The sequence below is a fragment of the Sordaria macrospora genome, chromosome 6 (assembly GCF_033870435.1).
Source record: "Sordaria macrospora chromosome 6, complete sequence".
Lineage (NCBI taxonomy): Eukaryota > Fungi > Ascomycota > Sordariomycetes > Sordariales > Sordariaceae > Sordaria > Sordaria macrospora.
Window position 1 is genome coordinate 918668 of NC_089376.1, and position 24616 is coordinate 943283.

The window sequence follows — 24616 nt, forward strand, 5'->3', positions numbered from 1 at the left end:
CTTGGGTTACTTCGCATTCACGAGACAGCTTGCCTGTTCCGCTCTGTGACGAATTTTCTTTGTGCCTGATCTCGATTGGGTATCATGGACAATCTCTCCGTAACTTATTCCATTAACTCTAAGCTTTCACGGCCTGAGGAGCACCACCAGCCTGGGCGCTCGTCTGGACCTGAATGATCTCTGTCCTCTTCTTCTCGATCTTGCCCTGTGTCTCCTTGATTACTTCCTCCAAGCGAGTACTGTGAGAATTGGTCAGCATCCACATACCTCGACGTTCAGGGGTTCATCCTACATCTCCTTGCTGATAAACTCCAGTCTGCCCTTGACCGTGTTTTCTGCGTCCATCTTGTCCTGCTTGAGCAGCACTGGGCCGACTAGCTTGTAGATCTGCTCGTCATCCTTGAGCTTCTCAAACTCCTACATACAACTTGGTTAGTCCTCTCTTTTTCTTTGGGCAGCATTTAGGCGAAAGGGGTTGGACAGGCAGGTTCGATGCTGGGGAAAAAGTGAGGCTGACTTGTTGTACACCGAGGTTTTCTTGCTTCTGAGCCTCGAGCTTTTGTCTGGCGAGAACAGTCTCTTGAAGTTCTGGAGAGTATGGTCAGCGGTTGAATTGCGGAGATATCATCATAAAGGGGGCTCACCTTTGTTCAGGTTTTGATACTCATCAGAGAGAGCTTGGAGCTTTACTTGGAGGGGGCTGGCCATGGTTGCTTTTTTTCAGAGGTGATGTGAGATGAGGGTTGAATTAAATTATTACCCGGCGGTGACGTCCTGAAATGATAAAGAGGATTTGGAAAAGGTCAAGGAAGATGATGGATCAAAATGCAGGAACAGAAACACGGATGAGCTCCAATACGGGGAATTTGGAGGTTTCTATTCTGGGGAACTGAGAGCTCGCTGGTGCAGTCAATCATCAGGGGTGCAGGAGAGCAGATCCCAAGGTCAGTGCCCAACCGATTTCTGTTAGTACTTTGCTGTATCTAGCACCTACACACTAACAGCTATTGGCTAGCGCACTCCTCACGCGCAAACAAGTGGCGTCAGTGGCCCCAGGAATCAGGACCCCGCGCTAGCGCTTCCAGGTCAACGACCAAGTTGACCTTCCATGTTGCTTGAAACCAAGATCTGGACAAGACCAAGACCACGATCTTCCACTCTCCAATTCCACCTCAGATCAGAGTGCGAAACACTAACATTTCCGCCAGACGACGATCCTGCCATTGTCAATACTAGGCGACGCCCGAAAGACACGACCATTACCCGATCTCTCCACCTAGCGCCTGTCTCTGCCGTTCTGGTTGCTGTGTGCCTAGGGACAACAGCGTCGTCATCAACAAATCCCCTCCCTCGCATATCGGGCCATCTGTTGACTTGGACTTTCCTACATCGGCGCGCAAAAATCAACAAATTCTCCTAGTCCGAATAAAACAAATCCACGAACACGGTTTTCGTACAGCCCACCCGCGCGCGAACCTGCGAAATACCATACCTCGAACCAAGACACATACCCGAACCCAGCACATCACAGACGCGACGCCGCCAAAATGTCCAACACCGACTTCCTCGGCCGCGCCATCGAGCAGGTGCGCAAAGCCATCGAAGCCGACAACGCCGCCCAGTACGACAAGGCCTACCAGATGTACTACCAGTCGCTCGAGCTCTTCATGCTGGCGCTGAAGTGGGAGAAGAACCCGAAATCCAAGGAGATGATCCGGGCCAAGACGGGCGAGTACATGGACCGCGCTGAGAAGCTCAAAGCGCACCTGGCGGACGCGGACGCCAAGAAGAAGAAGCCCGGGATGGTGGGCGCGAACGGGGGGTCGACGGGCGGGACGGGCAAAGGGAAAGAGGCCGGCGAGGACGGCGCTAATGGCGGCGAGGCCCTGGACGAAGATAGCAAGAAGCTGAGGAGCGCGTTGGCGGGAGCGATCCTCCAGGAGAGGCCGAATATCAGCTGGGATGATGTGGCGGGACTGGAGGGTGCGAAGGAGGCGCTCAAAGAGGCGGTTCTGTTGCCCATTAAGTTCCCGCATTTGTTCCAGGGGAAGAGGCAGCCGTGGAAGGGAATCCTGCTGTATGGCCCGCCGGGAACGGGAAAGAGTTATTTGGCAAAGGCGGTGGCGACGGAGGCCAAGAGCACGTTCTTTAGCGTGTCAAGCTCGGATTTGGTGAGCAAGTGGATGGGTGAGAGTGAACGGTATGTTTCGTTAACCCCCTCCCCTCTCGGTGGTGATTAAGAGCTGACGAGAATGTGGTCCTCAGTCTAGTAAAGCAACTCTTCGCCATGGCCCGAGAAAACAAGCCCTCCATCATCTTCATCGACGAGATCGACGCTCTGTGCGGCCCCCGAGGCGAAGGCGAGTCGGAAGCCTCGCGCAGGATAAAAACCGAGCTTCTGGTTCAGATGGACGGTGTCGGCAAAGACAGCAAGGGCGTTTTGATCTTGGGCGCAACCAACATCCCTTGGCAGCTGGACGCCGCCATCCGCCGCCGCTTCCAGCGCCGCGTGCACATTACTCTACCCGATCTGGCGGCCCGCACGACCATGTTCCGGCTGGCGGTGGGCGACACCAACACGGCGCTGAAAGGGGAAGACTTCCGCGAGCTGGCTCGCGCTGCCGAGGGATACTCGGGGTCCGATATCAGTATCGTGGTGCAGGATGCGCTGATGCAGCCGGTGAGGAAGATTCAGCAGGCTACGCATTTTAAGAAGGTTCGTTTTTCCTGTCTCTATCTCCATCTTCCTCCTTTTTTCCCCCGTTGATACAACTTGCTAACTACTACTGTTGGATAATAAAACAGGTAATCCACGAAGGCAAACAAATGCTCACCCCCTGCTCGCCAGGCGACCCGGAAGCCATCGAAATGACGTGGGAGCAAGTACCCTCGGACGAGCTGCTGGAGCCGTTTGTGGACAAGAAGGACTTTATCAAGGCCATCAAAGCCAGCAGGCCGACGGTGTCCCAGGAAGACTTGCACAGGAATGAGGAGTGGACCAAGGAGTTTGGTAGTGAGGGTGCGTAGGTAGAGTGACCGCAGTGGGGATGGGACTGTGGATGGAAGTATGGATGGGGTGTAATTGTTTATTCTGTTCTGGCTTCATGTTGTTGTTCATTGGTGCTGTTTGGTTCTCTCCCATGGAAAAGCGAAGGAGTAGGTAGTGTACAGAGGGCAGGCGGGCGGGTATCTGGATGTTTACTTTGTCTTGGGGGCTTCATTCAACTTTGCCCCTTATTTATGTTAGCAGCACATAGCATGCGGTTGTATGCACATGTTTGTTATGAAAGACTTTGACGATGACGAGATTATTTTCGGAGAGTTACATAGTCATAATACGGTCGGTGTTCCTCGAGTTTCTCGTCTTTCTTCATGTCACGATCACAATCAACAAGATCAAGACATTCCAAGTCTTCGTTTAATGAGCCTTTGTTTTTACCCACATCGCATAATCGCCATATGCTCCATGCTCCATGGGTATGAATGCTAGTACAGTACACAACACGCACATCACCGCTTTTTTCGAACCCTTTTTGCGGCCGCCAACCCTCTCTATGATCGATCAGAAAAGTCGTGTAGATGGCAAGAGATGTGAATGTGACGGACGACAGACAACGACGAACTATTTATGATTCTTGCCAAGAGAAACAAGTAACGAAGACCCGTAAAACTCCTTTGTACCAGATTTGACCCATAACCCATACATTATAAGAAACTCCCGAGGATAACAACAACAGAACAAGAATGACGTGCAAGAAACGCGGAGAGAAGCTTCTAAACAAGAGAGAAAAAAGAGAAGATAAAAATCGAGAAAAAAGACACAAGTGTTGACGCTGGTTATTGGTCTCTTTTTTACTCAGACTTCTTCGACTTCTTCTTCTTCTTCTTCTCGGGTTCCGCAGCGTCGGGGGCGTCTACCATCTCGACGTCTTCGCTGGTCGCTTTCCTCTTCTTGTCCTTCTTGTCCTTCTTCTCCTCCTTGTCCTTCTTCTTGTCCTTCTTCTCCTTCTTGTCCTTCTTCTCAGACTTGTCCTTCTTGGACTCGGAAGAGACGGTGTGGGCGGCGGTCTTGGTGTCGAGCATCTCCGTGTCAATGTCCATGTCACCCTCGTCGTCCATGACGAGCTTGATGGCCTTGTCCATGGCCTCGGTGTTCTTCATGGGCTTGATGCCCTTAGCGTACCACTCCAGACGCTGCTCAAGCTGTTCGCGCATAACCTCACCAAAGCGGCGAGTGGGGTTCTCGGAGAAGTTGTCGATACGCGAGGCGATGGAGCACTTGTTGGCGAGGTAGCGGGAGATGCGGCCCTTGACCTTGGGACCGGCACGGCCGATGAAGGTGCTCTGGTACAGGAGACCGTACTTGGGGGTAGCGCCCTTGGTCTTGAGAGCGCGGAAGAGGGCCTTCTCGGCACCGAGAATCTGGAGGGTCGAGGCGGGGTACTTGGCGAGGTTGGTAAGGGAGCCGGCGTGGGAGATGAGGCGGGCGGCGACGGGGGTGCCGAGGATGACCTGCAGGTTAGGAGCGACCTCGCCCATCTTCTTGTCGAGCGACTCGGCGAGGATGCGGCGGAAGTCGGCCATCTTGGAAACGTTATCCGCGAGGTCCTTGACCATGTTGAGATCCATATCGCTGATGTCCTGACCCATGGAGACCTTGGCGGCCTGGATGATGGCCTTGGCCTTGTCCTCGTCCTGGTTAAGGACGTTGGCGAGATCATCGATGGACTCGTCGGTGAGGGTCTTCTTGTTGCCGACAGCGATCACGCACTTGGCGTAGGTGCCGTTGTCGGAAACGATGCGGATGAGCTCGGGGAAATGCCAGCCGTACCACTCCCTCACGCGCATAGCACCTGAGTTGATACCCTTGTCGAGAGCATCAAGGGTAGCGATACCTTGGATGATGTGGTTGTCGTTCTTGTGGACGGAGAACTTAACCTTGGCGCGGGAGTAGGCGTGACCAAGACCGAGCTGGGCGCGGTTGATGTCACCGTCCTGGAGACCCTTGAGGAGCTTGCTGGCGTGGGTGCGGATGCCGCGAAGGAGGGCAGCGACGACCTCAGAGGTATCGGCAGCCTCGCACTGAACACCGGGGAAGGTTCCGCTGATCTCACCAGCGAGCCTCTTGTCGACGACACCGAGGACGATCTTGCTCTTCTTTCCGCTGGTCTGGGGGAGGTTGAGTTCGAGGGTGTTCTTGAGATGGTCGGGCATGATACCCTCGGAGATGAGGTTGATGGCCTCGAGACCGTGGGCGGCAGAGCTGTGAGGGGGGTAAGGCGTGTTAGTTAATTGATTCACAATTACAATCCCATGTGTCCTCCCAGCTTAATCATCCCAGACATCACCACAATATCACCACAACTCCAACCAAAAACACCAACCCCAAAACAACAACACATTGCCACCTACTTCCAAGGGTTGAAGCTGCGGAGCTTCACCATCTTGCCAAACTTGTCGAGATCCTTCATGGCATCCTTGACCTCGGGCAGCTCCAAGCCGACGGTGTCAGCCTGGTGGACGACCTCGAAGAGCGAGAAGCCGACCGCGCTTTCGAACAAAAGATAGTTGACGTTGGCCATCTTGTTTATGGTTGTTGATGATGACTCTGTGTGTGAAAGGGGCGACTGTGTGTGTAAAAACCGGTGCGCTGGGGTATCGTGTGTCGTGCGCAATTGGGCGTCGTTCAATGCCACCGGTGCATGAACTCAGTCTTCGGTCTCCGGGAATCAGAACAGTCGCTGTGTTTGGATATTTTTTTGCTCTGCCACTTTTGCCCTGGACAAGTTTTTTCGAAATTTTTGCGGCAAGCTCATGACGGAGCACGGGCCATGGACATGCGGGGTGGGGATTCTACCCCAACTGACGGGCGCATTGGCGACCCCATTGGCCCATTTCGGGGTGTAAGTTTGGAGGGCTTGGCATTTTGGCATCGATTCCAGTGCGGAGCTTGAGATTTTGGTGTCGATAAGAATCCTGATAAGAGTAATATGCCAAGGAGCACTGCCAGCTGATGGGCAGCTGTCTGCTTTTTTGGCTGTTCAGTCTGTCTGTCACTCTGTCTTGCGCCAGTCTTAAGTGTCACTCACACAACACAGGTCAGCAGTTCCTCTTTCGAGTCACTCCCGTCCAACACACTCAACTCGTCCAGTCTTGGTCGTCCTCCCACAACGGAACATGCTACCCAAATTAACCACACTCTTCTTTATTTGACACTCCCACTCTTCGCACCGCACTGTACCAGATTGCATATTGCACCTACACTATTTTCTTATTCCCATCCGGCCAATGGTCAATTTCCCCCCAACTCACATCAGCCCTATCGGCTCGATCTGCATGTCTGACCTGGGACAGATTGAGGCTTGGACTGTTTTGGCGGTGTCCGTAACAGTTCTGTTTCGATCCCTTTACGGCTTTCCGGAGAACAAGCAGGCGGATGATTAATGCCGAATTCTTGGTCTTTTTCATTTGGAAGGCAATGCCACAATCCCCTCCTTCAACTTCCAATTTGCTGATATGCAGTGGCCATATTCCCATCTTTCTTACCTACCTACCTACCTTCCTTTGTTGTTGACCGAGATACATACAGGACTACCTTACGATATGCAGTCAGATAAAAAATGTGAAGGCGTCGTCACGGGGTCTCGCTTCTCGCCTCAACCTGATTTTCTTGGTCCTCTCTCAGTCTTCCCGGCTTCCCTCTACCACCTCATCAGCGTCTCTACATGACCACCACGGACTTGGGCTGTCACAAGTGTTGACAGCTTCGCATTGCAAACAAGACTCACGTCCAGATATGGAGTACCAACCGAACATACCGGAACACCGGATGACTCAAGCCAACACTATTGACTGCCCGGTCTCAGTACCCGCAATGCGTTATCATCGTCGTCTACTACGACGTCGATGTTGTCGTCAGGGCGTGGGGCAAACATGGCGAGTCTAGACTGACTAACAGACAAACACACACACCTAAACATCATTAAGATAGACTGGTGATGCTCTGACTAATATGCCAGGTCGTTCATCATCGCCATCACTTCCTATAGAGGCCACTGTCTGGATGATCACCATCGTCGCAATATGGAATAGGCCCTCTGGCGTCTGCGGTATTGGTCGCCAAACGGTTCCGTCCGGCCGGACATCCAATCAACGACAAACAACTCCGGGATTTCCAGTGATGATACAGTGGCAGAAGTGGCTGAAGAGCCCTACAGGATGCACGACACCGTCTGGGTTCAGACACCCCCAAATCGCCCCAAATCCTCCCGCTCTTCAGCGCATCAGGGTCGATGGCGCACCACTCCGGCCCGTCGCATGGATGTGGTGCTGCCTTGTATCATTTCCACTTCGGTATCGTAGCGTCTACAGTAACCACGACAACCACAACAACCACGATACTACACAGTACCCAGGTCAAATCAGCCTCTTCCGACTGATCCCCCAAGTCATTCCTAATCGATAGTGGTCTGGGGCATAGTGATTTGTATATCTGTTTGTATACAAGATGGTTCTTCCAATCGAGCCAGCATGGTTTTCGTCCAAGAGTTTTTTGTTGGTCTTTGACCGCGGAATACACGCATGACTTCCAAATTAGGGGTATCAACATCAACAAAACAAACCTGCTATGGACCCGTACGGTTTGTACCTATTTGACCAACATATTAAACTAAATCGGTACTTGACAGGCCCAGGAAACAGCGCTGATACTACCCTCCATCGTCCCAAAGACACCATTGGATGCCCCAGTCGCAGCCTGTACCAGTGGCGCGCAGCTGCGATGAATTCCCGTCTACACCGACCTTCCAAGCCGTGAGACTATCCAGAAAGGTACTCTGCAGTATCTGTCCCACCCGTCCCCCTTGGTTCAGCCTTATGCCCTTGGGGGTTACGTCGCTGTACAGCGGCATCTCCGTACGACCATCATCACATCCTACTCTGCGACCCTAGCCTGCTACTAGCTCCATAGGAACAATGGTCGGCTTACAAGCTCTGCGCCGGCACACCCCACGAAACCATCACGAAGGGCCGTGACTTCGCCTTCTTCTTACATGATACTGCCGTCCCTCCGCGTCACCCTATGGGCCGGCATAGATAATGAGAGCACCGCCTCCTCCAGGAACCGTTCCGTCTCCCGGTAGCTTGGTTACTTCTACCCGGATCACGTTTAACGCTTGGACAACCTCTTGGCTTCACCATCCTCACAATGTCTTGCACAGCCCTGTGCGCAGCCAGATCGTGAATCCACTTCATCACTTGGTCGAATGAGCATAGGTTTGGACCCTCAAGACATGATCTCACACCCCTAGGGCTTTGATAATAAGAACGACACCATTTCTTGAACAAGGCCGATCTGGAGGTAACCCGCTTCCTGCCTTATTTACACGGCATCCTGCCCAGGCTTGCTCTTGACTGGTAACTTTGGCTTACACATTTGTTGTCTGATAGGAGTCATCCACGATACTACCACAGGATAGACATTTTGTTCATGGCTCCGAATTATTCTCAGCCCAGGGTGGACCCTGTAGAAAAAAGATTCACGAGCTACGCCGTTGGAGAAAATGATACAGCCTCGTACCAAGTCCCGACTACACTTAGCAAGCATTCCTACCCCGAGATACGTACCAGCAACATCTGGCGAGAGAACGAAGAGAACGATTACTTTCCGACTTCTCATCATGATCTCACCAGCAAAAACTCCCGCGCCTCACTCGCCTCGACATCGAGACGGAGCTCAGCTGCTCCTAGCATCTTTTCGACTGCTGGCTTGAGGATTTCCACTGCCTCGACGGTATACTCGCGGTACTCGGTTCGACAACACTCCCTGGACTCAGCGGACCCTATGTCGTCTGCAACACCTTGGGGTTCTGAAAGATGCGATGACGGCTACAACACTGACGACTACCCACTTCGTTACTGTTGCACGTTTTGCGACGCCATGTTTGCGTGTCCCGTACAGTGGAGGGACCATGAACTCAAGGACCACGACCGACCTGAGGAGCACATGTGCTCCATTTGCAACGATACTTTTCCAGAGGGGCCATCTATTGCATTCCATCGCCGATATGTCCACAGCCTCTCTTCTCCCCAAACGACTGAACACATGGTCAAGCTACCAACAAGAGGAGCTTGGGGCTGTGGATTCTGCGGTGCCTTTGCGGAATCACGTCATGACTATCTCGATCATGTTGGCAGGCACTGTGAAGAGGGCATGCAAAGAGTCCATTGGCAGCACTCTTCTGTGATTCGTGGCCTCCTGAAACAGCCAAAGATCGCGGAAGCATGGAACCGTCTGGTTTCGAATCAAGAGCAGGAGCGAGGTACCAAGTTGCACTTTACGTGGGATGAACAGGCGACCGGGCGACAAGCAACCACGGAGGTCGATGCCTGCAACCCCTCTCGGCTGCAGGATGTACTCGAGTTCTTCTCAAACAACTCTTCGGACCCCCAGAGCATCGTGCAAAATGTCTTTGACGTGGCTCAAATAAGGACGGAACAGAAAGTCAGCAGTCATGTCAAGGCATACTACCCCACGTCACTACGCCCGTTATCAGAGAGTCCAGACGACATTGCCTTATTTCTAGTTGACGGGATGGGCCGCCTAACCGTCGGACCACCCCAGATCGATGAAGGTTATCCGGACAATCCTTTTCCGTGCGATTCTTGTCTAATCCCGGTGTCATCGACCAGGGCGGTTTCCATTGCAACGTTTCCTGATCAAACCACTGCGGCAGAATCACTGTTTGCCGGTTGGAATCCATACGCTCATGCCCAACCCAATTCAAGCCAGACTCGGGAAAAGGACATCGCACCGCATCGCACAAGCCAACCAAGCACTACGGAAAGCACTTCGCTTATTGTGCCCAAGACCAATGTAGTTTCACAATTGAAGCCGATTTCGACACCATTGGGAAAAGGGCTACGCCGGATAGATAGCGATAGGCATCTTCATGCTCTCAAACCTGGAGCTGTGGCCTTGCCCCGAGGAGAAGATATCGAACGTCCACGGACTGCTTTGGCCGCAGATTACGCCGGAGTCGGAACATCAGTATCTGCAGAACATGACGTAGAGGCTACTCAGCAGCCATCCCTTTCAGACGCTCTGCTTGAACTTGATCCAAGGAACAGCGTAGTTCGCAAGGACTGGCTGCTCGTTCCGAAAGGGAGCCGCTCTTCAGTTGGGTCACCGTCTGTCTCAAGTATGCATTCTGGCAACGCCAGGAACAGATTATTGACCCTCGATGATAGCACCAGTGAACGTGTCTCGGAGGACAGTTTATCTGATCCAGATCTCTTCGCAGAACATGACATCAGTAACGATAGCAGCAGAGCTTGGAGGAAAGCCTATCAGCAGGCCATCAACCTGGTGCTACAACGACTCTGGTCCCAGTATAATGAAAACTGGGAGGCATTGATCAGATCATGCGTCGGGAGTGTAGGGAGCAGTAACGCCGACAGGATGGATCCATATCGAGCTGGGAAGGCCACACCGTCTCGCCGAAGGCCGGGCGGAACCCTTCGACCCCCAAGTTCGCGGCGGACCCCCGACGACGATGACGACGAAGAAGATGATGACGGTAGTCAACCGTCGCCCTATCCCTCCAGGCCTGGGTCCGCAGCATCGAAGAGATTTGCTTGTCCGTTCCGTAAGCACAACCCGGAAAAATACAACCGTGTGGACTATGATATCTGCGCCAACAAGGACTGGCCGACCATTCCAAGACTGAAGTAAGCATGCCGACCACAATTCCTAGACCTGAACCCGATGTTCGTCGCTAACATGCTGTGTAGGGAGCATCTGTATCGAAGACACTACAAGATCCATTGCCAACGGTGCAAGCAGACTTTCAGCGATGCGAGACAGCTCACCATTCACGAGATGGCCCCAGAAGCCTGCGAACTCCTCGATATCAAGCCGCCTGGAGACATTACCACATCACAAGAACGACAGCTCAAGTCTAGGAAGCATACACATCGGCGCCAGAGCGACGAGGAGAAATGGAGGGAGATTTATCGACTACTATTCCCCAATGATATTATGCCGTCACCTTGTGAGTGCCCCCAGAACCTTACCACCCACAACACCCAGACAGACTGAAGACTGACCGAATTGTCAACAGATCCCGAATACGCAGAAGATTTCCAGCCTATGGGCACCGAGTCTCGAAACGTTCTCGAATTCCAACACTACCTGTTGACGGAAATGCCCCGGCTTTTCACACAAGCGGCCTACGAATACGCCGGACAACACATACAAGATCAAGTGCTGCTCCGGGTTGACGACGTCAACAAGATCATCGAAGATACCCTGCAACAAGCCTACGACACGTGGACATTACAAGGGCGTCTGCTGCCGCCGAACATCAGCCCGTCCATTTCGATGCGTGAGTTCCCAGCGGCACCGGCTCCCCCGGCTGGGCATCTGACCAGCATGCCATCGACTACCTGGTCCGAAACGCCTATGCCGCCTCCCCCGTACATGCAGGAACAGTCGGCGTCCTCTTTTCTGCCCAATACCTCCGCTCCCGAGTATGCACTTTTCCCTATCGCATCTGATATGGAGGCCATGCTCACCCTCGACGACATCGACATACCTGTCTCCAATCCAGCTGGGTCTGCGCCGAGCTACACGAGCAGCTACACGAATAATGAATACATGACGACAGGGCCTGACGTGCAGTATACTGGCGCTGGCTTCTGTCCTTACAATGGTAACCCGGGCGGGAATCCGAATTGGTTCTAAACCATCTCTGATAATACAGGGGCGCAAGACCCTTTCCACAAGAGACCACAGACGATGGCTGAATTGGAATGGACGAAGGCCAGGGCTTCTCACCCACGTTGTTGAAGCAGGATTCGTTTGGAAAGCGCCTCCTTTAGATTTGGGGTGATTCTGAAAGGACAATCAGTGCCCGACCATGCAGCCATTCATTGTTCCAAGAATGTGGTGGTGGTTAGTTTGTGATCGATAACAGCAACTAGATCTCATATTCTATAGACTGTGGGAGAAGCCCATTACTTTGCACTTTTTTTCGCCCAGACATATGATCCTCCAGGATGCCATGTCCCTCGCCCTCGATTGCTCATTTTTACGGCCACGGCTTCCAACTTTCCACGTCGCGATGATCGGTTCTTCCTCCTCCAAGTATCGATCGATGCATTCCATGTCCCTTGCCCCAGAACTGACAGATGCCCTGTAAGCCGTGTTAATTAGGAAGTCACGGTAGCTGGTTGCTGTTACCATGCAAGTCCCCAATGCGCTTCGATCGGAGCAGTTTTAGAAAGTGATAGTGGGTAGACACGGAGGTAGTGGACCACAATTAGGGTAAACATCGACACCTTCCCGAGATAACACGTGAAAGAATTGGGCAGCTTTGTAACCAAGATGACCAGGAACTTCTGCTTTCGATCCTTCCTGCTACGTTGTACCTCGGCACTACGAGGGCAAAGGCCTCCTTTTCACCTGGCAGTTCCAAGTCCCCAGCATTCATTGTCACTGCTTCCGCTTCAGTTGTCTTGAAGGCCACTGCAAGTCTCCATGACCTCATCCCCCAAGGAGGAAGAGAGATGATCAAAGCGCAAGTTCGACTTCCCTCGCATGTAGTGGTTCAACCGGGCACTCTCGGATCTCCGCAGCGACGACGTAGGTACACTACCATGGTGTTTCCCAGTCCAAAGATGTTTGGGGATGGATGGGATGTACTTGCACTACGTATTCGTGGGTGCAGGTGGACTTTGAGGAAGTGACTACTTGTGCCTGGTGCTAGAGTGGCCAAGTGGAAGGTCTGAAGTACCAATGGGAAACTTCAGATTCGGAGAAGGGAAAAGGCTCGCGAAGTGGCTGAGAGAATAAACCGAACATGTCATGGCTGAGTGCATTACTTCACCTTTGAAATATTCGGGTTTGCGTGGATGCGTTTTGTGTCCAAATTCTGGACGGTTCGTGGGCGGAAGAATCTCTGGGGGAATGACTCTATTCGAGGCACGCGTTTTCGAATCATTGTAATCTCTATCACAACTTTGCAAAGACCTTTCCCAATTGCAAGGAGCGGTAGAGGCAAATATTGGCTATGGGTGCGCGGCTTTGACCAAGGACACCCACCACAACCGGTCATCGGGTTTCAATGGCCTGCCTTCCATCATTCCTTCCTCTACGTCAATGACAACTACCTCTAGACCGTTCTCATCGCTCTTTCCAGTCCCCAACTTTCCTAGGATGGAGCTTGGGTTGGGGGTGGTTTAAGTATACCGTCCTACTCGTCTTTTTTGGTTCTCTTTCTATTTTCCGTCTTCCACCCCGCGACAGAATCACACATTCACATCCAAATTGTCAACGTCGTTCTTTTTTTTTCTTCTTTTTTTTTGGACATTTGAAACATCCCTTTTGTGTAAGATTACCTGCATCGTTTGAACAACCAATCAGTACATCATTCTCTTGAGCTGTCATCAAAATGAGTGACCAGGAACGAGGAAGACGCCCTACAACTCCGCCCCGTGCAGATTCTCCCCGTGCAACATCCGCGGGAGAGTTACAACAAGAGTATCGCGAGCTAATCCTCAGGGATGCCCAAGCCGCTGGGTTGGACGTTCAGCCAGCAGATGTGAGTACAGTGTGCATATGTCACCAGCTTCCATTCACGGTCATCAGCGATGTGTCAACAAGCCAGCAAGCTGACACGAATTGCACACATAGCTCGAACCTCCTGATCTTCCTTCGTTCCTGGGACTGTCAGAGATGGATAGCCAACACCATAATGAGACACTTACCTCCACCCAAAAGGAAGAAGCGATTCGCAAGCTTATCGGCGTCGGCGGGACCGGGAAGAATACCATCGAGTCAACGACCACGGAAGTCACCGACATCGCCAAGTCAAGTCCAATTGCATCTGGTTCCGTCGCGTCAGCAGCATTATCGTCATCCACCGCCAAATTTCTCCCGGTGCGAGGGCGTCAAGCTACCCTGTTCCGCCCAGGCTCGCCGGAACCAAGCGTTGGGAGTCCTTCGCTTTCGGCTCGGGCTCGAATTCACTTCATTGACGTTGCTGGACCTCCTCCGCCTGTAGTCCCTAACTACCCCGCGATCAAGGACATCGCATCATCTGGTGCAGGGGCAGGTGAGAGGGCATCGTCTTTGCGACAATATGCATCGACTCCACCTCCAAAGGCATTTTCTCCGCCTGCAGAGGCCACTTCTTCGACTGCAAATGCATTGCCTCTGCGACGGAGGGCGTCGTCTTTGCGCTCAAGATCGAGAGCTTCTTCCCGCTCTGTAATTTCGACAAGGCGGCTGCCTAGTCCCATGGCAATGTGTCCCTCTCCTCTTGTTTCGGACTCCCTAAGCGCAGTGATAGCGATTTCGCAGAAGAAAACACAAGTGCGACTAGCGCTTGGTTTCAAGGATGATGAGACCTTCCAGGTGTGGTGCCGGCGCTGCGTTGACACGAGTTTTGATGAGTTCGCCAGGCCTTATATGAGGGATTGGCCAAATTACTCTCACCATCTGACTACGGAAGAAGTGAACGAGGCAACCGAGATTGGTCGTTATGCCTTGATTGCGCTAATCGAGAATGACGAGGCTCGATATCTTGAAGGTGATTGTGAGTTTTTCCTTTGTTCCTTTTTCTTTCTTTTCCTGTCACAAGGATATGACAGTGACTAATCGATGTTATCCCGTAAAGTGAACCGGCTTCAGCTTGTTGCGCGCTTCGCTGTTGATGTAATCAAAGATGACCAAAACGCGCATGCTGAGATCCCTGAGGATACCGACTTTCTTTGTGAGCATCCATTGGGAAACACACAAAAGATCCGCGCACTGGTCAGGTTGGCGGACTTCATGCTCGACTGCCAGTTGCTCGAGGTGTCAACGAAGCGTGAGTACTTTGCGCGATCGGCCATGGAGAGTGAGCGCCGCAAACGTGATGAGGCGGTTATGGAAGACAACGACGATGAGACAGTGAGTAGTACGGAGCGGCGCATGGAGTCCGTCTTGAAATAGAGGGAGCAAGCGGTACAAGTCCTACCGATGGATACATCCTCCGGAGAGAAGCTGAAGTGATTGTTGCTGTTTTTGTATGGCTTTCGTTCAGTATGATGGTTTTAATGTGCAGTGTCGAGCGGAAGAAACATTAGCGAAGTATGGCCATGACCAGTATAGCTTAGAGAATTGCTACGACTTCCAAATGAGACACCGTTGATATAGCCTAAAACTGGTTTTTGCATAGTGAGCTTGAGACATCGGGACAAATCCTCCAAATGTTTCCATACCTATATAAGGGATTCGTTTCGTTCCATGCCCAAGGCATAATTTCGCTCTGAATATGCTCTTTCAGGGTTTCAGTGTGCCATATTGAATCATGTTGATGCCTTTCCGATCCGTACCTAACCATTAAACTTACTTAGACCTTGTGAGGTGAGATTTGGAGCAATTTCGGATAGATCTCCTCCCATATACGAGGAGTACCAAGCTAACAAACAGACCAACATATCAGCCATCATGATGTTCGCTGAAACACATTGTCTCGCTCTTGTTCTTGAACCACAGAAATAAGAGGGGAGTGAAAGTCGTAATATTGAAGAAGAGGATCTTGAAGGCTACATACAAACGAACGCGAGGAAAAGCTACCTACCTCTAGCTAAGGGTGGTGCTGGAGTGGCCTCCGCCTAGTCGGCAAACACAGCCAGCTACTGACTTAAGTTGGCTATGGGTGGTACAGTTAGTACTAACACGATGCGCCCAGAATGTCAAACGCACCATCATCACGAGAAATAACAAAGACACTCGTTGTTGGCCCTCCAGTCACTGTTCTGAAACTACCTCAATTCATTAACCATGTAGGCCATGCCCACTGGCTCGTAAAGTAAAATACCCTCCACATAATAACTCATGAGAGAACCCAGCGAAGACACGTTCACACCGAACAATTAAGCTTCTAAGAGTAAGTAGACTAAGCAGCCAACAAGCCCTTCTTCTCCAACCACCCCTTTACCACAGCCCTCACGTCCTCCGTCTGCAAGCAGAGCTTCTCATTTGCGCTGTCCTCGTCCTTGAGTTCATTCCCCGCCCCGTCCGCGAGGAAATAAGCCTTGAGGAAATCCACGAACGCGGAGTGGTCGCCCTTGGCGAGGTTGGGCAGCTTTTCTTCGCCGCTCTTGAAGATATCCTTGGAATCCGCCCTGGTAACTGCAAATTTCTTGCCGGTTAGCTCTTCGACGATGGCGAGCACCTGGTTCTGCGACACGTTGAAGGAGGCCGTCGACAGGTACTGGTTCTTGGTGATGTCGGGGTGCCGCAGGATCTCGGACACAGCGCGACCGATGTGCGAACGCAGAGAGGCCGGCCACGGCTGGGTGCCCGAGTCGACGATAGTTGCGGTGTTGGTGAGGGGAGAGATGCCTGTTAGGCCGTTTTCGAGGGCCTGGGACATAAGAAGTGGTTATTAGCATCATTTTCGATGTTCCACGACATGCCATGAATCCGACAGAGAGAATATCAAGGGGAACGGGAAGCAACATACCGAATCAAAAAAGAACCCCGTCGACAGTCCCGTCCAACTAATCTTATCCTCGTTTTGAATGAGGTAATCAACCACCTTCCGCTTACCGGCCAAAAACTCGCCCACCCGCGTCTTCTCCACGCCCGGCTTGCGGGTATTCACGCCAAACTCCGAAGGCACAAATCGCTTGACGCCCGCCGCGATGGCCGCGTCGATGATGGATTTTTGGACTTGCTGCGCCGCGTCCGTGGAAATAACCGAGATCACGGCGTCTTGGCCCGCAAAGGCGGCCTGCAGCGAAGAAGGGGAGGAGTAGTCGACTTCTTTGAAGGCGACGTCGTAGGGTTCGAAGGAAGGCTTGGGAGAGGTGGAGCCGGCGCGGGTTAAGATTGTGACCGAAAACCCGCCGACGAGGAGGGCGCGGACTATGTGCTTGCCTAGGTTGCCTGTGCCCTGTGGTTTTGGGAGTGTGTGTCAGATGGCTTGTGGATGATAGTGGTGGAGGAAATGGGAGAGAAAGGGGGTTTGGAGATTTTGGGAGTGATTTGGGGGTAATGACTTACACCGAGGACGGCGACGGTGTTGATGGTGGAAGACATGATGACGGTTGGTTGGTATGATAGCTAGAGTTGCTTGTCTAATTCGGATTGTTGCTTTGTCGACTCAAGATCCTGTGATTTCTTGATGTTCTTGTATCAAAATCGACAAATGGTTTCTGATGTTCAAGAATAAAAGTCAGGAGACAGTTGCTAGAGGTAACCTGCAACCACGCTGCACTCCGTCCCTTCCTCAGGGGCAACTACTTATTCTTTCCCAGCTCTTCCCCTCACCTCATCCTCCACCTTTCCGTCGACATGCCGCTCTTTTGTGAACCGCGATCAAAGACATCATGCAACATCATTTATCAGCGGAACATATCATGCATCATGATGTTGCAAGATTGGCCCGGTATGACATGCATAATTCCAAACTGCAAAGAGGGTTGTACCCACCGCCACACACCGAGTCCAGGTAACTTTAGGTGGGCCAATGAGATGCACAGAACCAAGACGTTTAAACGTTCGAGGAGTGAGGACCCAGGGGACCCCTTGATGATCGGTTGATCTGCCGAATTTAACCAGGAAATGTGTGGCAGCATGTCCTCGATTGCGTCGTTGATTGACTGGATTTCGTAAGATGCCGGCACGAAGCGCAAAGTGGAAGGATTTGGCTTGTGATGAATATCAATGTGAGTTTGCAGCCCAGTTCCAACAACAACCAATAGGGATTGTAGTATAGTGGTCAGTACTTCTCGTTGTGGTCAATTCGACATACAACGATTCCGAGAGGACCCAGGTTCGATTCCTGGCAATCCCATCTTTTTGCGCTTTTTGGTAGGCAACTTTCCTTGTTGCCTTGTGGACATTTCAATATCATGTTTTCCTTTTGTCCTTGAATGGTCCTTTTGGGGTTTGCATCAATTTTGTTAATTCAGTGTCCATGAAGCTGCGAAATGTGAAACAGATGCTGATTTCTTGCTTTTGGGAGGACGAGAAGGTGCAAGCGAGGGCATTCTTTCTTCGACTTGGGAACTCCTTCCCGACTTCACTCAGGATAACGATTGCGAGAGACTCTTTGGAGGAAGGCGCAATGAACCACCCCGAAACAATGGCCCCATTATCATCCTCCTGACTTGATGTCCGTCAAAGCAATGAACAGGTGACTGCGATATGAATGAAGCTTGTTGGTGAAAACGGAAGCAAACTTCGTGGTCGCGCTTCAGGAAATATTTGTTCACTATCAGACATACACTATGTTTGTTCGCTTCGCTGTTAATGTGACTTGCCTGCCGGAACCACTTGGCATTTCCGTGCCCTGCCCTTCTTGCCTGCCGCACGTACTTGTTGCACCAGCCGAAATGCCCTCTGCAATTGCTGCATCCAAGCGCTGTCAACATCATTTGCGGGCAGGTGCGTTCGTGACAGCCTTTGATGTCCAATCTCTCGCCCAACAGCTCTTCCCTTCTCCTTTGCGTCCCATTTCATCATGGAATCAGCTTCTTGTTAATGCCTTGTATGCTCGGATAACAGAGCTTTTGCACAATGCCCTGCCTCAAGATGTCAATTGACACCACCATTCCTTGCTACCCAAATCCCCATGCCACAGGTCCCACGCGTGTCGTTGGAGCTCCAGCTCTTTGAATCAATTCGAGCCGTCGACACGACCTGAATGATGCTCCTCGTGTCATTTGCCATGCGACCAACACCACTGGAAATGCCCTTCGAGGAGGGGATTCGTGATACACCACGTTGTCTGTTGTGGGCAGTGTTTGCTCGTTCGTCCAACTTGTCTCCCCTGTCACCAGATTGACCTGCTAACTGACGACGCAACAGGGCGCCATCGAACCCATTCTGCGCAGCGAGTCTTCGTCTTGCCTTACTGGCGCATTTTCCAACGCATCTCAGAAAACCATCCATTCAACCCTGTTGCCTGGCTCAACAGAGAACGACCAAGTGGCTATACCCAACCCATGTTCTGGTGGATCGAGTAATTCTTCTGCCTTCGCCCGATTCAGAATGCAGATCACCATGAACAAGCCACCCACGAGGTCGGACTTTGACGTCGGATTAGGCTTGGGTCCCGGAAATTCGTTGCCAGAGGTGGCGCTGACTTCCCGAGCCCTATAAGGATGATAATTCTGGTGCCTACAGCACCTGAAAATACCGCCGGGAGTTTCTGACAGTTCGACGGCATCGTGGACCCAAACCCCTACACGTGGACTGCGCCGCTGTCTTCCAGGGGTCTCACAGATACGCCTGTCCACCACCATTGGCTTGAACCCGGTCACCGTTGCATCCCACGGCACGAAACACCACTTCTAAGTTCTCGGATCTGGCTTACCTTCAGCCACAGATCTCGAAAATTATACCTGTCTCTCGGACTCTTCTTCGTTTGACCGGTTTAATCCAGGATTCCAGAATTACCGCAAGGCGGTTGGGACTGAGCCTCAGGTCATCACTCTGATGGGTGAGGCTTGTCCCTTAGTGCTGACCGGGAAAATCCTTTGGCACGAAAATCCCCGGACATGGAGATACACCAGCATTCTGGAGGAAGGGCTGTGTGCTTGTTTTTGGTACCATCTTCAAGTGTCTGTGTTGTATATCATGGCGCACCAACTTCATCCCACAGAGTACAAACTCCTCATGACCTTGTCCGAAAGACCTCTGGTTATAGCAAAAGCACCCTCACACGCCTCGACGGATCCCAAGACGAACGGCTCCCGGGACAGGCCACCATAATCAACAATGGCTAAAGACATACCCCAAGAAATACCCGAAAACGTGGTTGACAACCTGTCGACGTCCAGTGAAATTGAGCTCTTCTCCATGCTCGACTCTAGCATTCGGAGCGGAGCACTCCAAGACCCTTTCTTCCCAGTGGACGCTGTCAACGGTCCACGTTTCCTCGACACACAGGCCTGTCTTTGCCAACTTCGGCCAGAACCCGTAAAGGGCGACACAGTATGGTGGCAGTGTGTCGGAAACCAGTTCAACATAACAGATATCGGAGGAAAGTGGTTCCAGGCCAAGAATGTTGATGGTCTCAACCTCGATGCCAACAGCACTCTGGGTCCTAGCTATGATGCATCATATCCTCCAGACTCGTCGCAAGGGTTCGAATGGGATAACACTCAGCAACAACTGGTTATAACAGGAGGAAGGACACCAGGTCTTAGCGTGTGGGACACCGCCTGTACAGCAGAGAACAACACCCTCTTCTCGACTACCCTCTATCGTGCGGCCGCCGAGATACAAGCAAATCAGACACCCGTCAACGCAGCACCATGCTGGAGACCTGGGGCGGTCCCCGTCCAAATACAGGACTATGAAGACTGGTGGGGGAATGGGTGCAAAGATGGATTCCTTTGTATGTGTATTCGCGCTACCCTCCTGCATCTCTCCCTTGTCCACTCCAGAAAGAAACTAACACCATCGAGGCTCAAACAACACTGTCAACTCACTTCCCCAGTTCTGTCCTCCAGTTACCGAATGCCAGCTTGCCAGACTAGGCGGCATTGCCTGCGAACTCAGTGACGCTAACATCGGTATGGGTCCGTTCGAGCCCGTCGTTTGCCAAGCTGGATGGTACTGTCCTCGGGAAGAAAAGGGGATGGTCACTCTCAAGTGTCCATCTGGCCACTACTGCCAGGCGGGCGCAGCTACGCCCACACCATGTGCGGTTGGGAGCAGGTGTCCAGAAGGCTCACAGTTTGAGCGATATCTTTTACCCATTGTCCTTCTCATCGTCATTGATGTGTTGCTCATCCTTGGCATGATTTATCTCGGTATCCGCAAAAGACGCCGCAACGCCTCTCCTGGAGCCATCCCACAGAACAGCTTCGCATCTTTCATTGGCGGCTATAAGCAGGTCTCAGAAGAAAGACACGAGGAGGTCGACTACGAGATGGCCCTGCTGAGACGAACCAGGCGTCAAGACACCTTTAGAGGTCTTGGTGATCAGCTATACGAGCAAGCACCTCCTCTTCGTCGCGGGAAGACCGTCCGTCACAACCCCGACCCGGAAATCTCGCCTACTATCAGAGCCTTCGTCGACTCGATGCGCAAAGCTACTTCTGCTTCCGAATTTGGCCTGTCGTTTGGCTACAACCAACTGACCTTTGCACCCAAGAACAGCAAGAGGCCAATTCTCCAGAACGTCACTGGATCGATCAACAGCGGAAGCCTCACTGCAATAATGGGCGGCTCGGGCGCTGGCAAGTCAACCTTCATCAACGTTCTCATGGGCAAGACTCAGTACACCAAAGGCAGTGTCAGCGTTAACAACGTTCCTGGAAAGCTCAAGCAGTACAAGAAGCTTATTGGCTACGTGCCTCAAGACGATATTGTCTTGCCTGAGCTGACCGTCTACGAGAACATATTGCACTCGGCCAAGATTCGGTTGCCGCGCACCTGGACCAAGTCCGACATCGAGACTCACGTTAACGCCGTTATCGATTGTTTGGAACTCTCCCACGTACGTGACAGCTTGGTCGGCAGTGTTGGGAAGCCTGTCATTAGTGGTGGTCAGCGCAAGCGTGTGAGCATCGGTATGGAACTAGCGGCTGCTCCCATGGCCATATTCCTGGACGAGCCTACCTCCGGTCTCGATGCCACTTCAGCGAGTTCGATCATGAGCACACTCAAAGCCCTTGGAAGACTAGGTATTACCGTTATCGTCATCATTCATCAGCCGCGAGTGGAAATCTTCGAGATGTTAGATGACATGATCCTCCTTGGAAACGGACAACTGATCTACGAAGGGCCTCAGAGTCAAGCCAAGACCTTCTTCGAGCAGATGGGTTTTGTGTTCCCTCCTGGTGCCAACTGCAGCGACGTTATTACCGATATCATCACAGGAAACGGTCGACCGTATAAGAAGGATGGCGATATATCCAAGGAAGCCCTCATTGCCCACTGGGCTAAGGGACCCAGTGTCAGCGTCCTCGCTGACGAAGATGAGGACAGGACCTGGCAACCTGCCCACTCCCGAAACCCCTCAGACACCACCCTTACCGCTAGCGAAAGCAGCGAAAGCGACACACCCCGCCACAATCGATCGTCCGTAATGTCTTTGAGCAAGCTCAAAGCAAGCGCACGCATCTCAATCCTGTCCATCTCGAACCCCCAGCTATCCGGTATCCTGAAGCATCGCGGTGCTCCTCGTTGGCGACAAACTCTGCTGTGTCTATCCCGCTCTATTCTCCAGCAATACCGTGCTAGCTCCAACTTTTGGTTCGAAATGGGTCTCTCCGCTCTCGCTGGCTTCTTGCTCGGACTCGCTCAACAACCGAAGAATGGCGCCTTCTTCCGAGGTCAGTACAACAAGCCCTACGACATCCTGTCTCTCTCAGCAGACTATGCCGCGGCTCCGCAAATGGCAATGCTTATTACCTTGGCCATTGGCCTCTCAAGTGCCGCGCCTGGTGTCAAGGTCTTCTCCGAGGAGATGCTTGTATATCGTCGTGAGGCGGAGGCCGGGCATTCTAGAGTGTCATACTTCTTTGCAAAGACGATCAGTGTTCTTCCAAGGATGACGCTAGCTTGCTTGCACTTCTCCGCTCCGCTCTTCCTCGTGAGCGTGCCCGTCATTCCGTTCTGGACGGCATTCTTGGCCAACCTTTTGTATGTGTATTGCATCTACGGGCTGGCGAGTTGCATGAGCATGGTGGTGAGACGGGAGGATGCACCACTCTTTGCGACGATGATCAGCTTGATTGTCGGCATCTTGAGCGGAGCGGCGCCGAGCTTGAGTAAGGCCAAAGAGTGGCATGTTGAGTGGTTGTGGAGAGCTGGGCCGGGCGTGTGGCTGGGCGAGCTGTACTTTGGACAGTTGGTGAAGCCGTTCGGGTATCTGTATGATGTACAGATTGCTTCTAAAGTGACGGGATATGACTTGGATCGGTTGTGGGTAAATATGCTGGTCTTGCTGGGCATTGGGACGGCGTATAGGTTGTTGGCTTTTGTAGGGTTGATTGGGGGTGGAAAGATGAGGGTATGAAGGGTGGCCATGGCATGGAGGCAAGAGTCAATTTCTGTTTTGAGCATCTGAATGGAATGCTGTCTCGACGTTCTATATCCAATTCTCTCAAAGATCCACTTCCGACTTGTGCAACGTCTTCTCGCCCTGTCAAAAAAGCCAACCAGGCGCGATCTGAAGCCAAACAACAGCCAACTTCACGGTGAATTTTGTAAAGATCGGCATTAGTATGGCGTCTTGCCGGCGTTCACTTTAAAGAGAGTTCTTCCTCGAGAAGCATTGGAAACTTGGGTGGGACTTGTCAAGCTGGGGTTCCATACTGAAGCCCAGCGGCAATCGCGACACAGTGTCAGTAATGAAGTCAGAAGTTCGCGTCTTATTCTGCCCGAAAGAACAACCAATGCGAAAGGAACATCGGCAACTGCCGCGTACTCGTTACATCCCGTGCGGGAAAAGCGGCTGATGAGGCTCACAGGCGGCCTATTTACTATACGTACTATCATGTTACCCCGCCGTTAACGACAAGGAACATTCTCTGGATTCATTACGCGGCTATGCCTCTCTTCTCTCTCTGACAGATGGTCTGCTCTCGGAGTCGGTGATGAAGATGTAGGAAGAGGGCAGACAAGGGAGGGATTGACCGTCAGCCTGAGGCCAAGGCATGGTAGACTGAGAGTGTGACGTTTTGGGGAGATCTCACATCTCTTCCTTTGGCAAGAACCTTTTCATGATCTTCAACCTTGCGCTGTATCTGGGTGTCATGAATCGCTGCCGTGACTCGGGAAGGCAACCGCAGTCGACAACCGCCTGTCACTTGATCGTGACCTTTCCGAGACGTGTGCATGGTGGCGAGAAGAAACCGGCGGCCTCGTCTGCGTGTTAGCTGCATATAAACTGCAAACGGCCTTGTTGGTGACCAATGAACTTGAATCGCGCTGGAAAGGGTTGCATTGGTGTCACACGGACATTGCCCACACTCCTGGGTTTGAAGTTCAATAGAGCCTCAATGCTTGACATCAACCCAACCACGCCATACAATGCCAGCCTTACCTCAACCAGACTATTCGGCCAACAGGCACGGCTGTCACACGGACATTTGCCGGTGACATTCATCAGTCAAACTGCCGACCAGAATTACCGACAGAATGCCACACGGACATCCGCCGGCGACTTTCATCAATTAAACCACCGACCGGAATTACCGACGGGCAACTGGACGAAGGTTGGCATTCAGAAGATCTACTTGTAGGCAGATGAACTAGATAGACTCGCGCCGATGCCTGGCACACAGGGCTCGGTACGTACCAACCTTCTTTGGTATAAGAAGGCCTTAAGGCTCGACCTTCTCATTGAGGCTGAAAGGATCAACAAGGCCTTCGGGACCAAAGTAGTTTATCAGCTGAATTGAACTACTGTTCCAAGCCCAGAATACTGCCCTTGTCACAATTGGTCCCATTGTTAGGCGTCCTAGTGGCAGTGATTGGGCAGGTTCGGATACATCTACACTCTTTCACTGCAACACTGATGACGCCGAGGAAGACATGCGAGCTTTGAGAAGTGCAGCAACTCGCGAATCCTTCTCCTCCAAACATCATAGGAACTCTTCT

General features: G+C 52.1%; 7 protein-coding genes and 1 non-coding gene across 8 annotated transcripts; 5 read left to right on the forward strand and 3 right to left on the reverse strand.

The window, feature by feature from the left end:
• Positions 1 to 53: 53 nt before the first annotated feature.
• Positions 54 to 877, reverse strand: SMAC4_07469 (uncharacterized protein). Its single transcript, XM_003345434.2, has 4 exons — positions 645 to 877; positions 518 to 588; positions 293 to 417; positions 54 to 239 (listed from the first exon to the last, which is right to left on the reverse strand). Exons 1-4 carry the CDS (start codon positions 706 to 708, stop codon positions 119 to 121), a joined length of 381 nt encoding a protein of 126 aa, XP_003345482.1. The 5' UTR covers positions 709 to 877; the 3' UTR covers positions 54 to 118.
• A 233-nt stretch (positions 878 to 1110) lies between these two features.
• On the forward strand, positions 1111 to 3186 carry SMAC4_07470 (uncharacterized protein). The gene is made up of 3 exons (XM_066090631.1): positions 1111 to 2200; positions 2266 to 2716; positions 2806 to 3186. Exons 1-3 carry the CDS (start codon positions 1548 to 1550, stop codon positions 3025 to 3027), a joined length of 1326 nt encoding a protein of 441 aa, XP_065947414.1. The 5' UTR covers positions 1111 to 1547; the 3' UTR covers positions 3028 to 3186.
• Positions 3187 to 3208: 22 nt separating this feature from the next.
• On the reverse strand, positions 3209 to 5741 carry SMAC4_07471 (uncharacterized protein). Its single transcript, XM_066090632.1, has 2 exons — positions 5413 to 5741; positions 3209 to 5263 (listed from the first exon to the last, which is right to left on the reverse strand). The coding sequence occupies exons 1-2, from the start codon at positions 5580 to 5582 to the stop codon at positions 3853 to 3855; spliced, it is 1581 nt and encodes a 526-aa protein (XP_065947415.1). The 5' UTR covers positions 5583 to 5741; the 3' UTR covers positions 3209 to 3852.
• Positions 5742 to 7476: 1735 nt separating this feature from the next.
• On the forward strand, positions 7477 to 13293 carry SMAC4_07472 (uncharacterized protein). Its single transcript, XM_003345437.2, has 4 exons — positions 7477 to 8359; positions 8449 to 10728; positions 10792 to 11051; positions 11121 to 13293. The coding sequence occupies exons 2-4, from the start codon at positions 8489 to 8491 to the stop codon at positions 11741 to 11743; spliced, it is 3123 nt and encodes a 1040-aa protein (XP_003345485.1). The 5' UTR covers positions 7477 to 8359; positions 8449 to 8488; the 3' UTR covers positions 11744 to 13293.
• Positions 13294 to 13353: 60 nt separating this feature from the next.
• On the forward strand, positions 13354 to 15284 carry SMAC4_07473 (uncharacterized protein). Its single transcript, XM_024655906.2, has 3 exons — positions 13354 to 13601; positions 13694 to 14597; positions 14679 to 15284. Exons 1-3 carry the CDS (start codon positions 13452 to 13454, stop codon positions 14993 to 14995), a joined length of 1371 nt encoding a protein of 456 aa, XP_024511718.1. The 5' UTR covers positions 13354 to 13451; the 3' UTR covers positions 14996 to 15284.
• Positions 15285 to 15549: 265 nt separating this feature from the next.
• On the reverse strand, positions 15550 to 17371 carry SMAC4_07474 (uncharacterized protein). The gene is made up of 3 exons (XM_003345439.2): positions 17057 to 17371; positions 16515 to 16946; positions 15550 to 16415 (listed from the first exon to the last, which is right to left on the reverse strand). Exons 1-3 carry the CDS (start codon positions 17090 to 17092, stop codon positions 15945 to 15947), a joined length of 939 nt encoding a protein of 312 aa, XP_003345487.1. The 5' UTR covers positions 17093 to 17371; the 3' UTR covers positions 15550 to 15944.
• A 385-nt stretch (positions 17372 to 17756) lies between these two features.
• On the forward strand, positions 17757 to 17849 carry SMAC4_13925. The gene is made up of 2 exons: positions 17757 to 17793; positions 17815 to 17849. It is a non-coding gene; the product is annotated as a tRNA-His (tRNA).
• A 438-nt stretch (positions 17850 to 18287) lies between these two features.
• SMAC4_07475 (uncharacterized protein) lies at positions 18288 to 23320 on the forward strand. Its single transcript, XM_066090633.1, has 3 exons — positions 18288 to 18807; positions 18866 to 20399; positions 20470 to 23320. Exons 2-3 carry the CDS (start codon positions 19778 to 19780, stop codon positions 23028 to 23030), a joined length of 3183 nt encoding a protein of 1060 aa, XP_065947416.1. The 5' UTR covers positions 18288 to 18807; positions 18866 to 19777; the 3' UTR covers positions 23031 to 23320.
• The last annotated feature ends 1296 nt before the right edge of the window (positions 23321 to 24616 follow it).

Coding starts and splice junctions, on each gene's coding strand:
- SMAC4_07472 (XM_003345437.2), top strand. CDS start 8,489: ATGGCTCCGAATTATTCTCAGCCCAGGGTGGACCCTGTAGAAAAAAGA. Junction 10,729..10,791: donor CCGACCATTCCAAGACTGAA/GTAAGCATGCCG, acceptor CATGCTGTGTAG/GGAGCATCTGTATCGAAGAC. Junction 11,052..11,120: donor TGATATTATGCCGTCACCTT/GTGAGTGCCCCC, acceptor AATTGTCAACAG/ATCCCGAATACGCAGAAGAT.
- SMAC4_07469 (XM_003345434.2), bottom strand. CDS start 708: ATGGCCAGCCCCCTCCAAGTAAAGCTCCAAGCTCTCTCTGATGAGTAT. Junction 589..644: donor GTATCAAAACCTGAACAAAG/GTGAGCCCCCTT, acceptor CATACTCTCCAG/AACTTCAAGAGACTGTTCTC. Junction 240..292: donor GAGTTTATCAGCAAGGAGAT/GTAGGATGAACC, acceptor CAATTCTCACAG/TACTCGCTTGGAGGAAGTAA.
- SMAC4_07471 (XM_066090632.1), bottom strand. CDS start 5,582: ATGGCCAACGTCAACTATCTTTTGTTCGAAAGCGCGGTCGGCTTCTCG. Junction 5,264..5,412: donor CGCAGCTTCAACCCTTGGAA/GTAGGTGGCAAT, acceptor CCCCCCTCACAG/CTCTGCCGCCCACGGTCTCG.
- SMAC4_07473 (XM_024655906.2), top strand. CDS start 13,452: ATGAGTGACCAGGAACGAGGAAGACGCCCTACAACTCCGCCCCGTGCA. Junction 13,602..13,693: donor TGGACGTTCAGCCAGCAGAT/GTGAGTACAGTG, acceptor TTGCACACATAG/CTCGAACCTCCTGATCTTCC. Junction 14,598..14,678: donor TCGATATCTTGAAGGTGATT/GTGAGTTTTTCC, acceptor TATCCCGTAAAG/TGAACCGGCTTCAGCTTGTT.
- SMAC4_07475 (XM_066090633.1), top strand. CDS start 19,778: ATGGCTAAAGACATACCCCAAGAAATACCCGAAAACGTGGTTGACAAC. Junction 20,400..20,469: donor GTGCAAAGATGGATTCCTTT/GTATGTGTATTC, acceptor AACACCATCGAG/GCTCAAACAACACTGTCAAC.
- SMAC4_07470 (XM_066090631.1), top strand. CDS start 1,548: ATGTCCAACACCGACTTCCTCGGCCGCGCCATCGAGCAGGTGCGCAAA. Junction 2,201..2,265: donor TGGATGGGTGAGAGTGAACG/GTATGTTTCGTT, acceptor TGTGGTCCTCAG/TCTAGTAAAGCAACTCTTCG. Junction 2,717..2,805: donor AGGCTACGCATTTTAAGAAG/GTTCGTTTTTCC, acceptor ATAATAAAACAG/GTAATCCACGAAGGCAAACA.
- SMAC4_07474 (XM_003345439.2), bottom strand. CDS start 17,092: ATGTCTTCCACCATCAACACCGTCGCCGTCCTCGGT. Junction 16,947..17,056: donor ACACCGTCGCCGTCCTCGGT/GTAAGTCATTAC, acceptor CCAAAACCACAG/GGCACAGGCAACCTAGGCAA. Junction 16,416..16,514: donor CGGGGTTCTTTTTTGATTCG/GTATGTTGCTTC, acceptor CTTATGTCCCAG/GCCCTCGAAAACGGCCTAAC.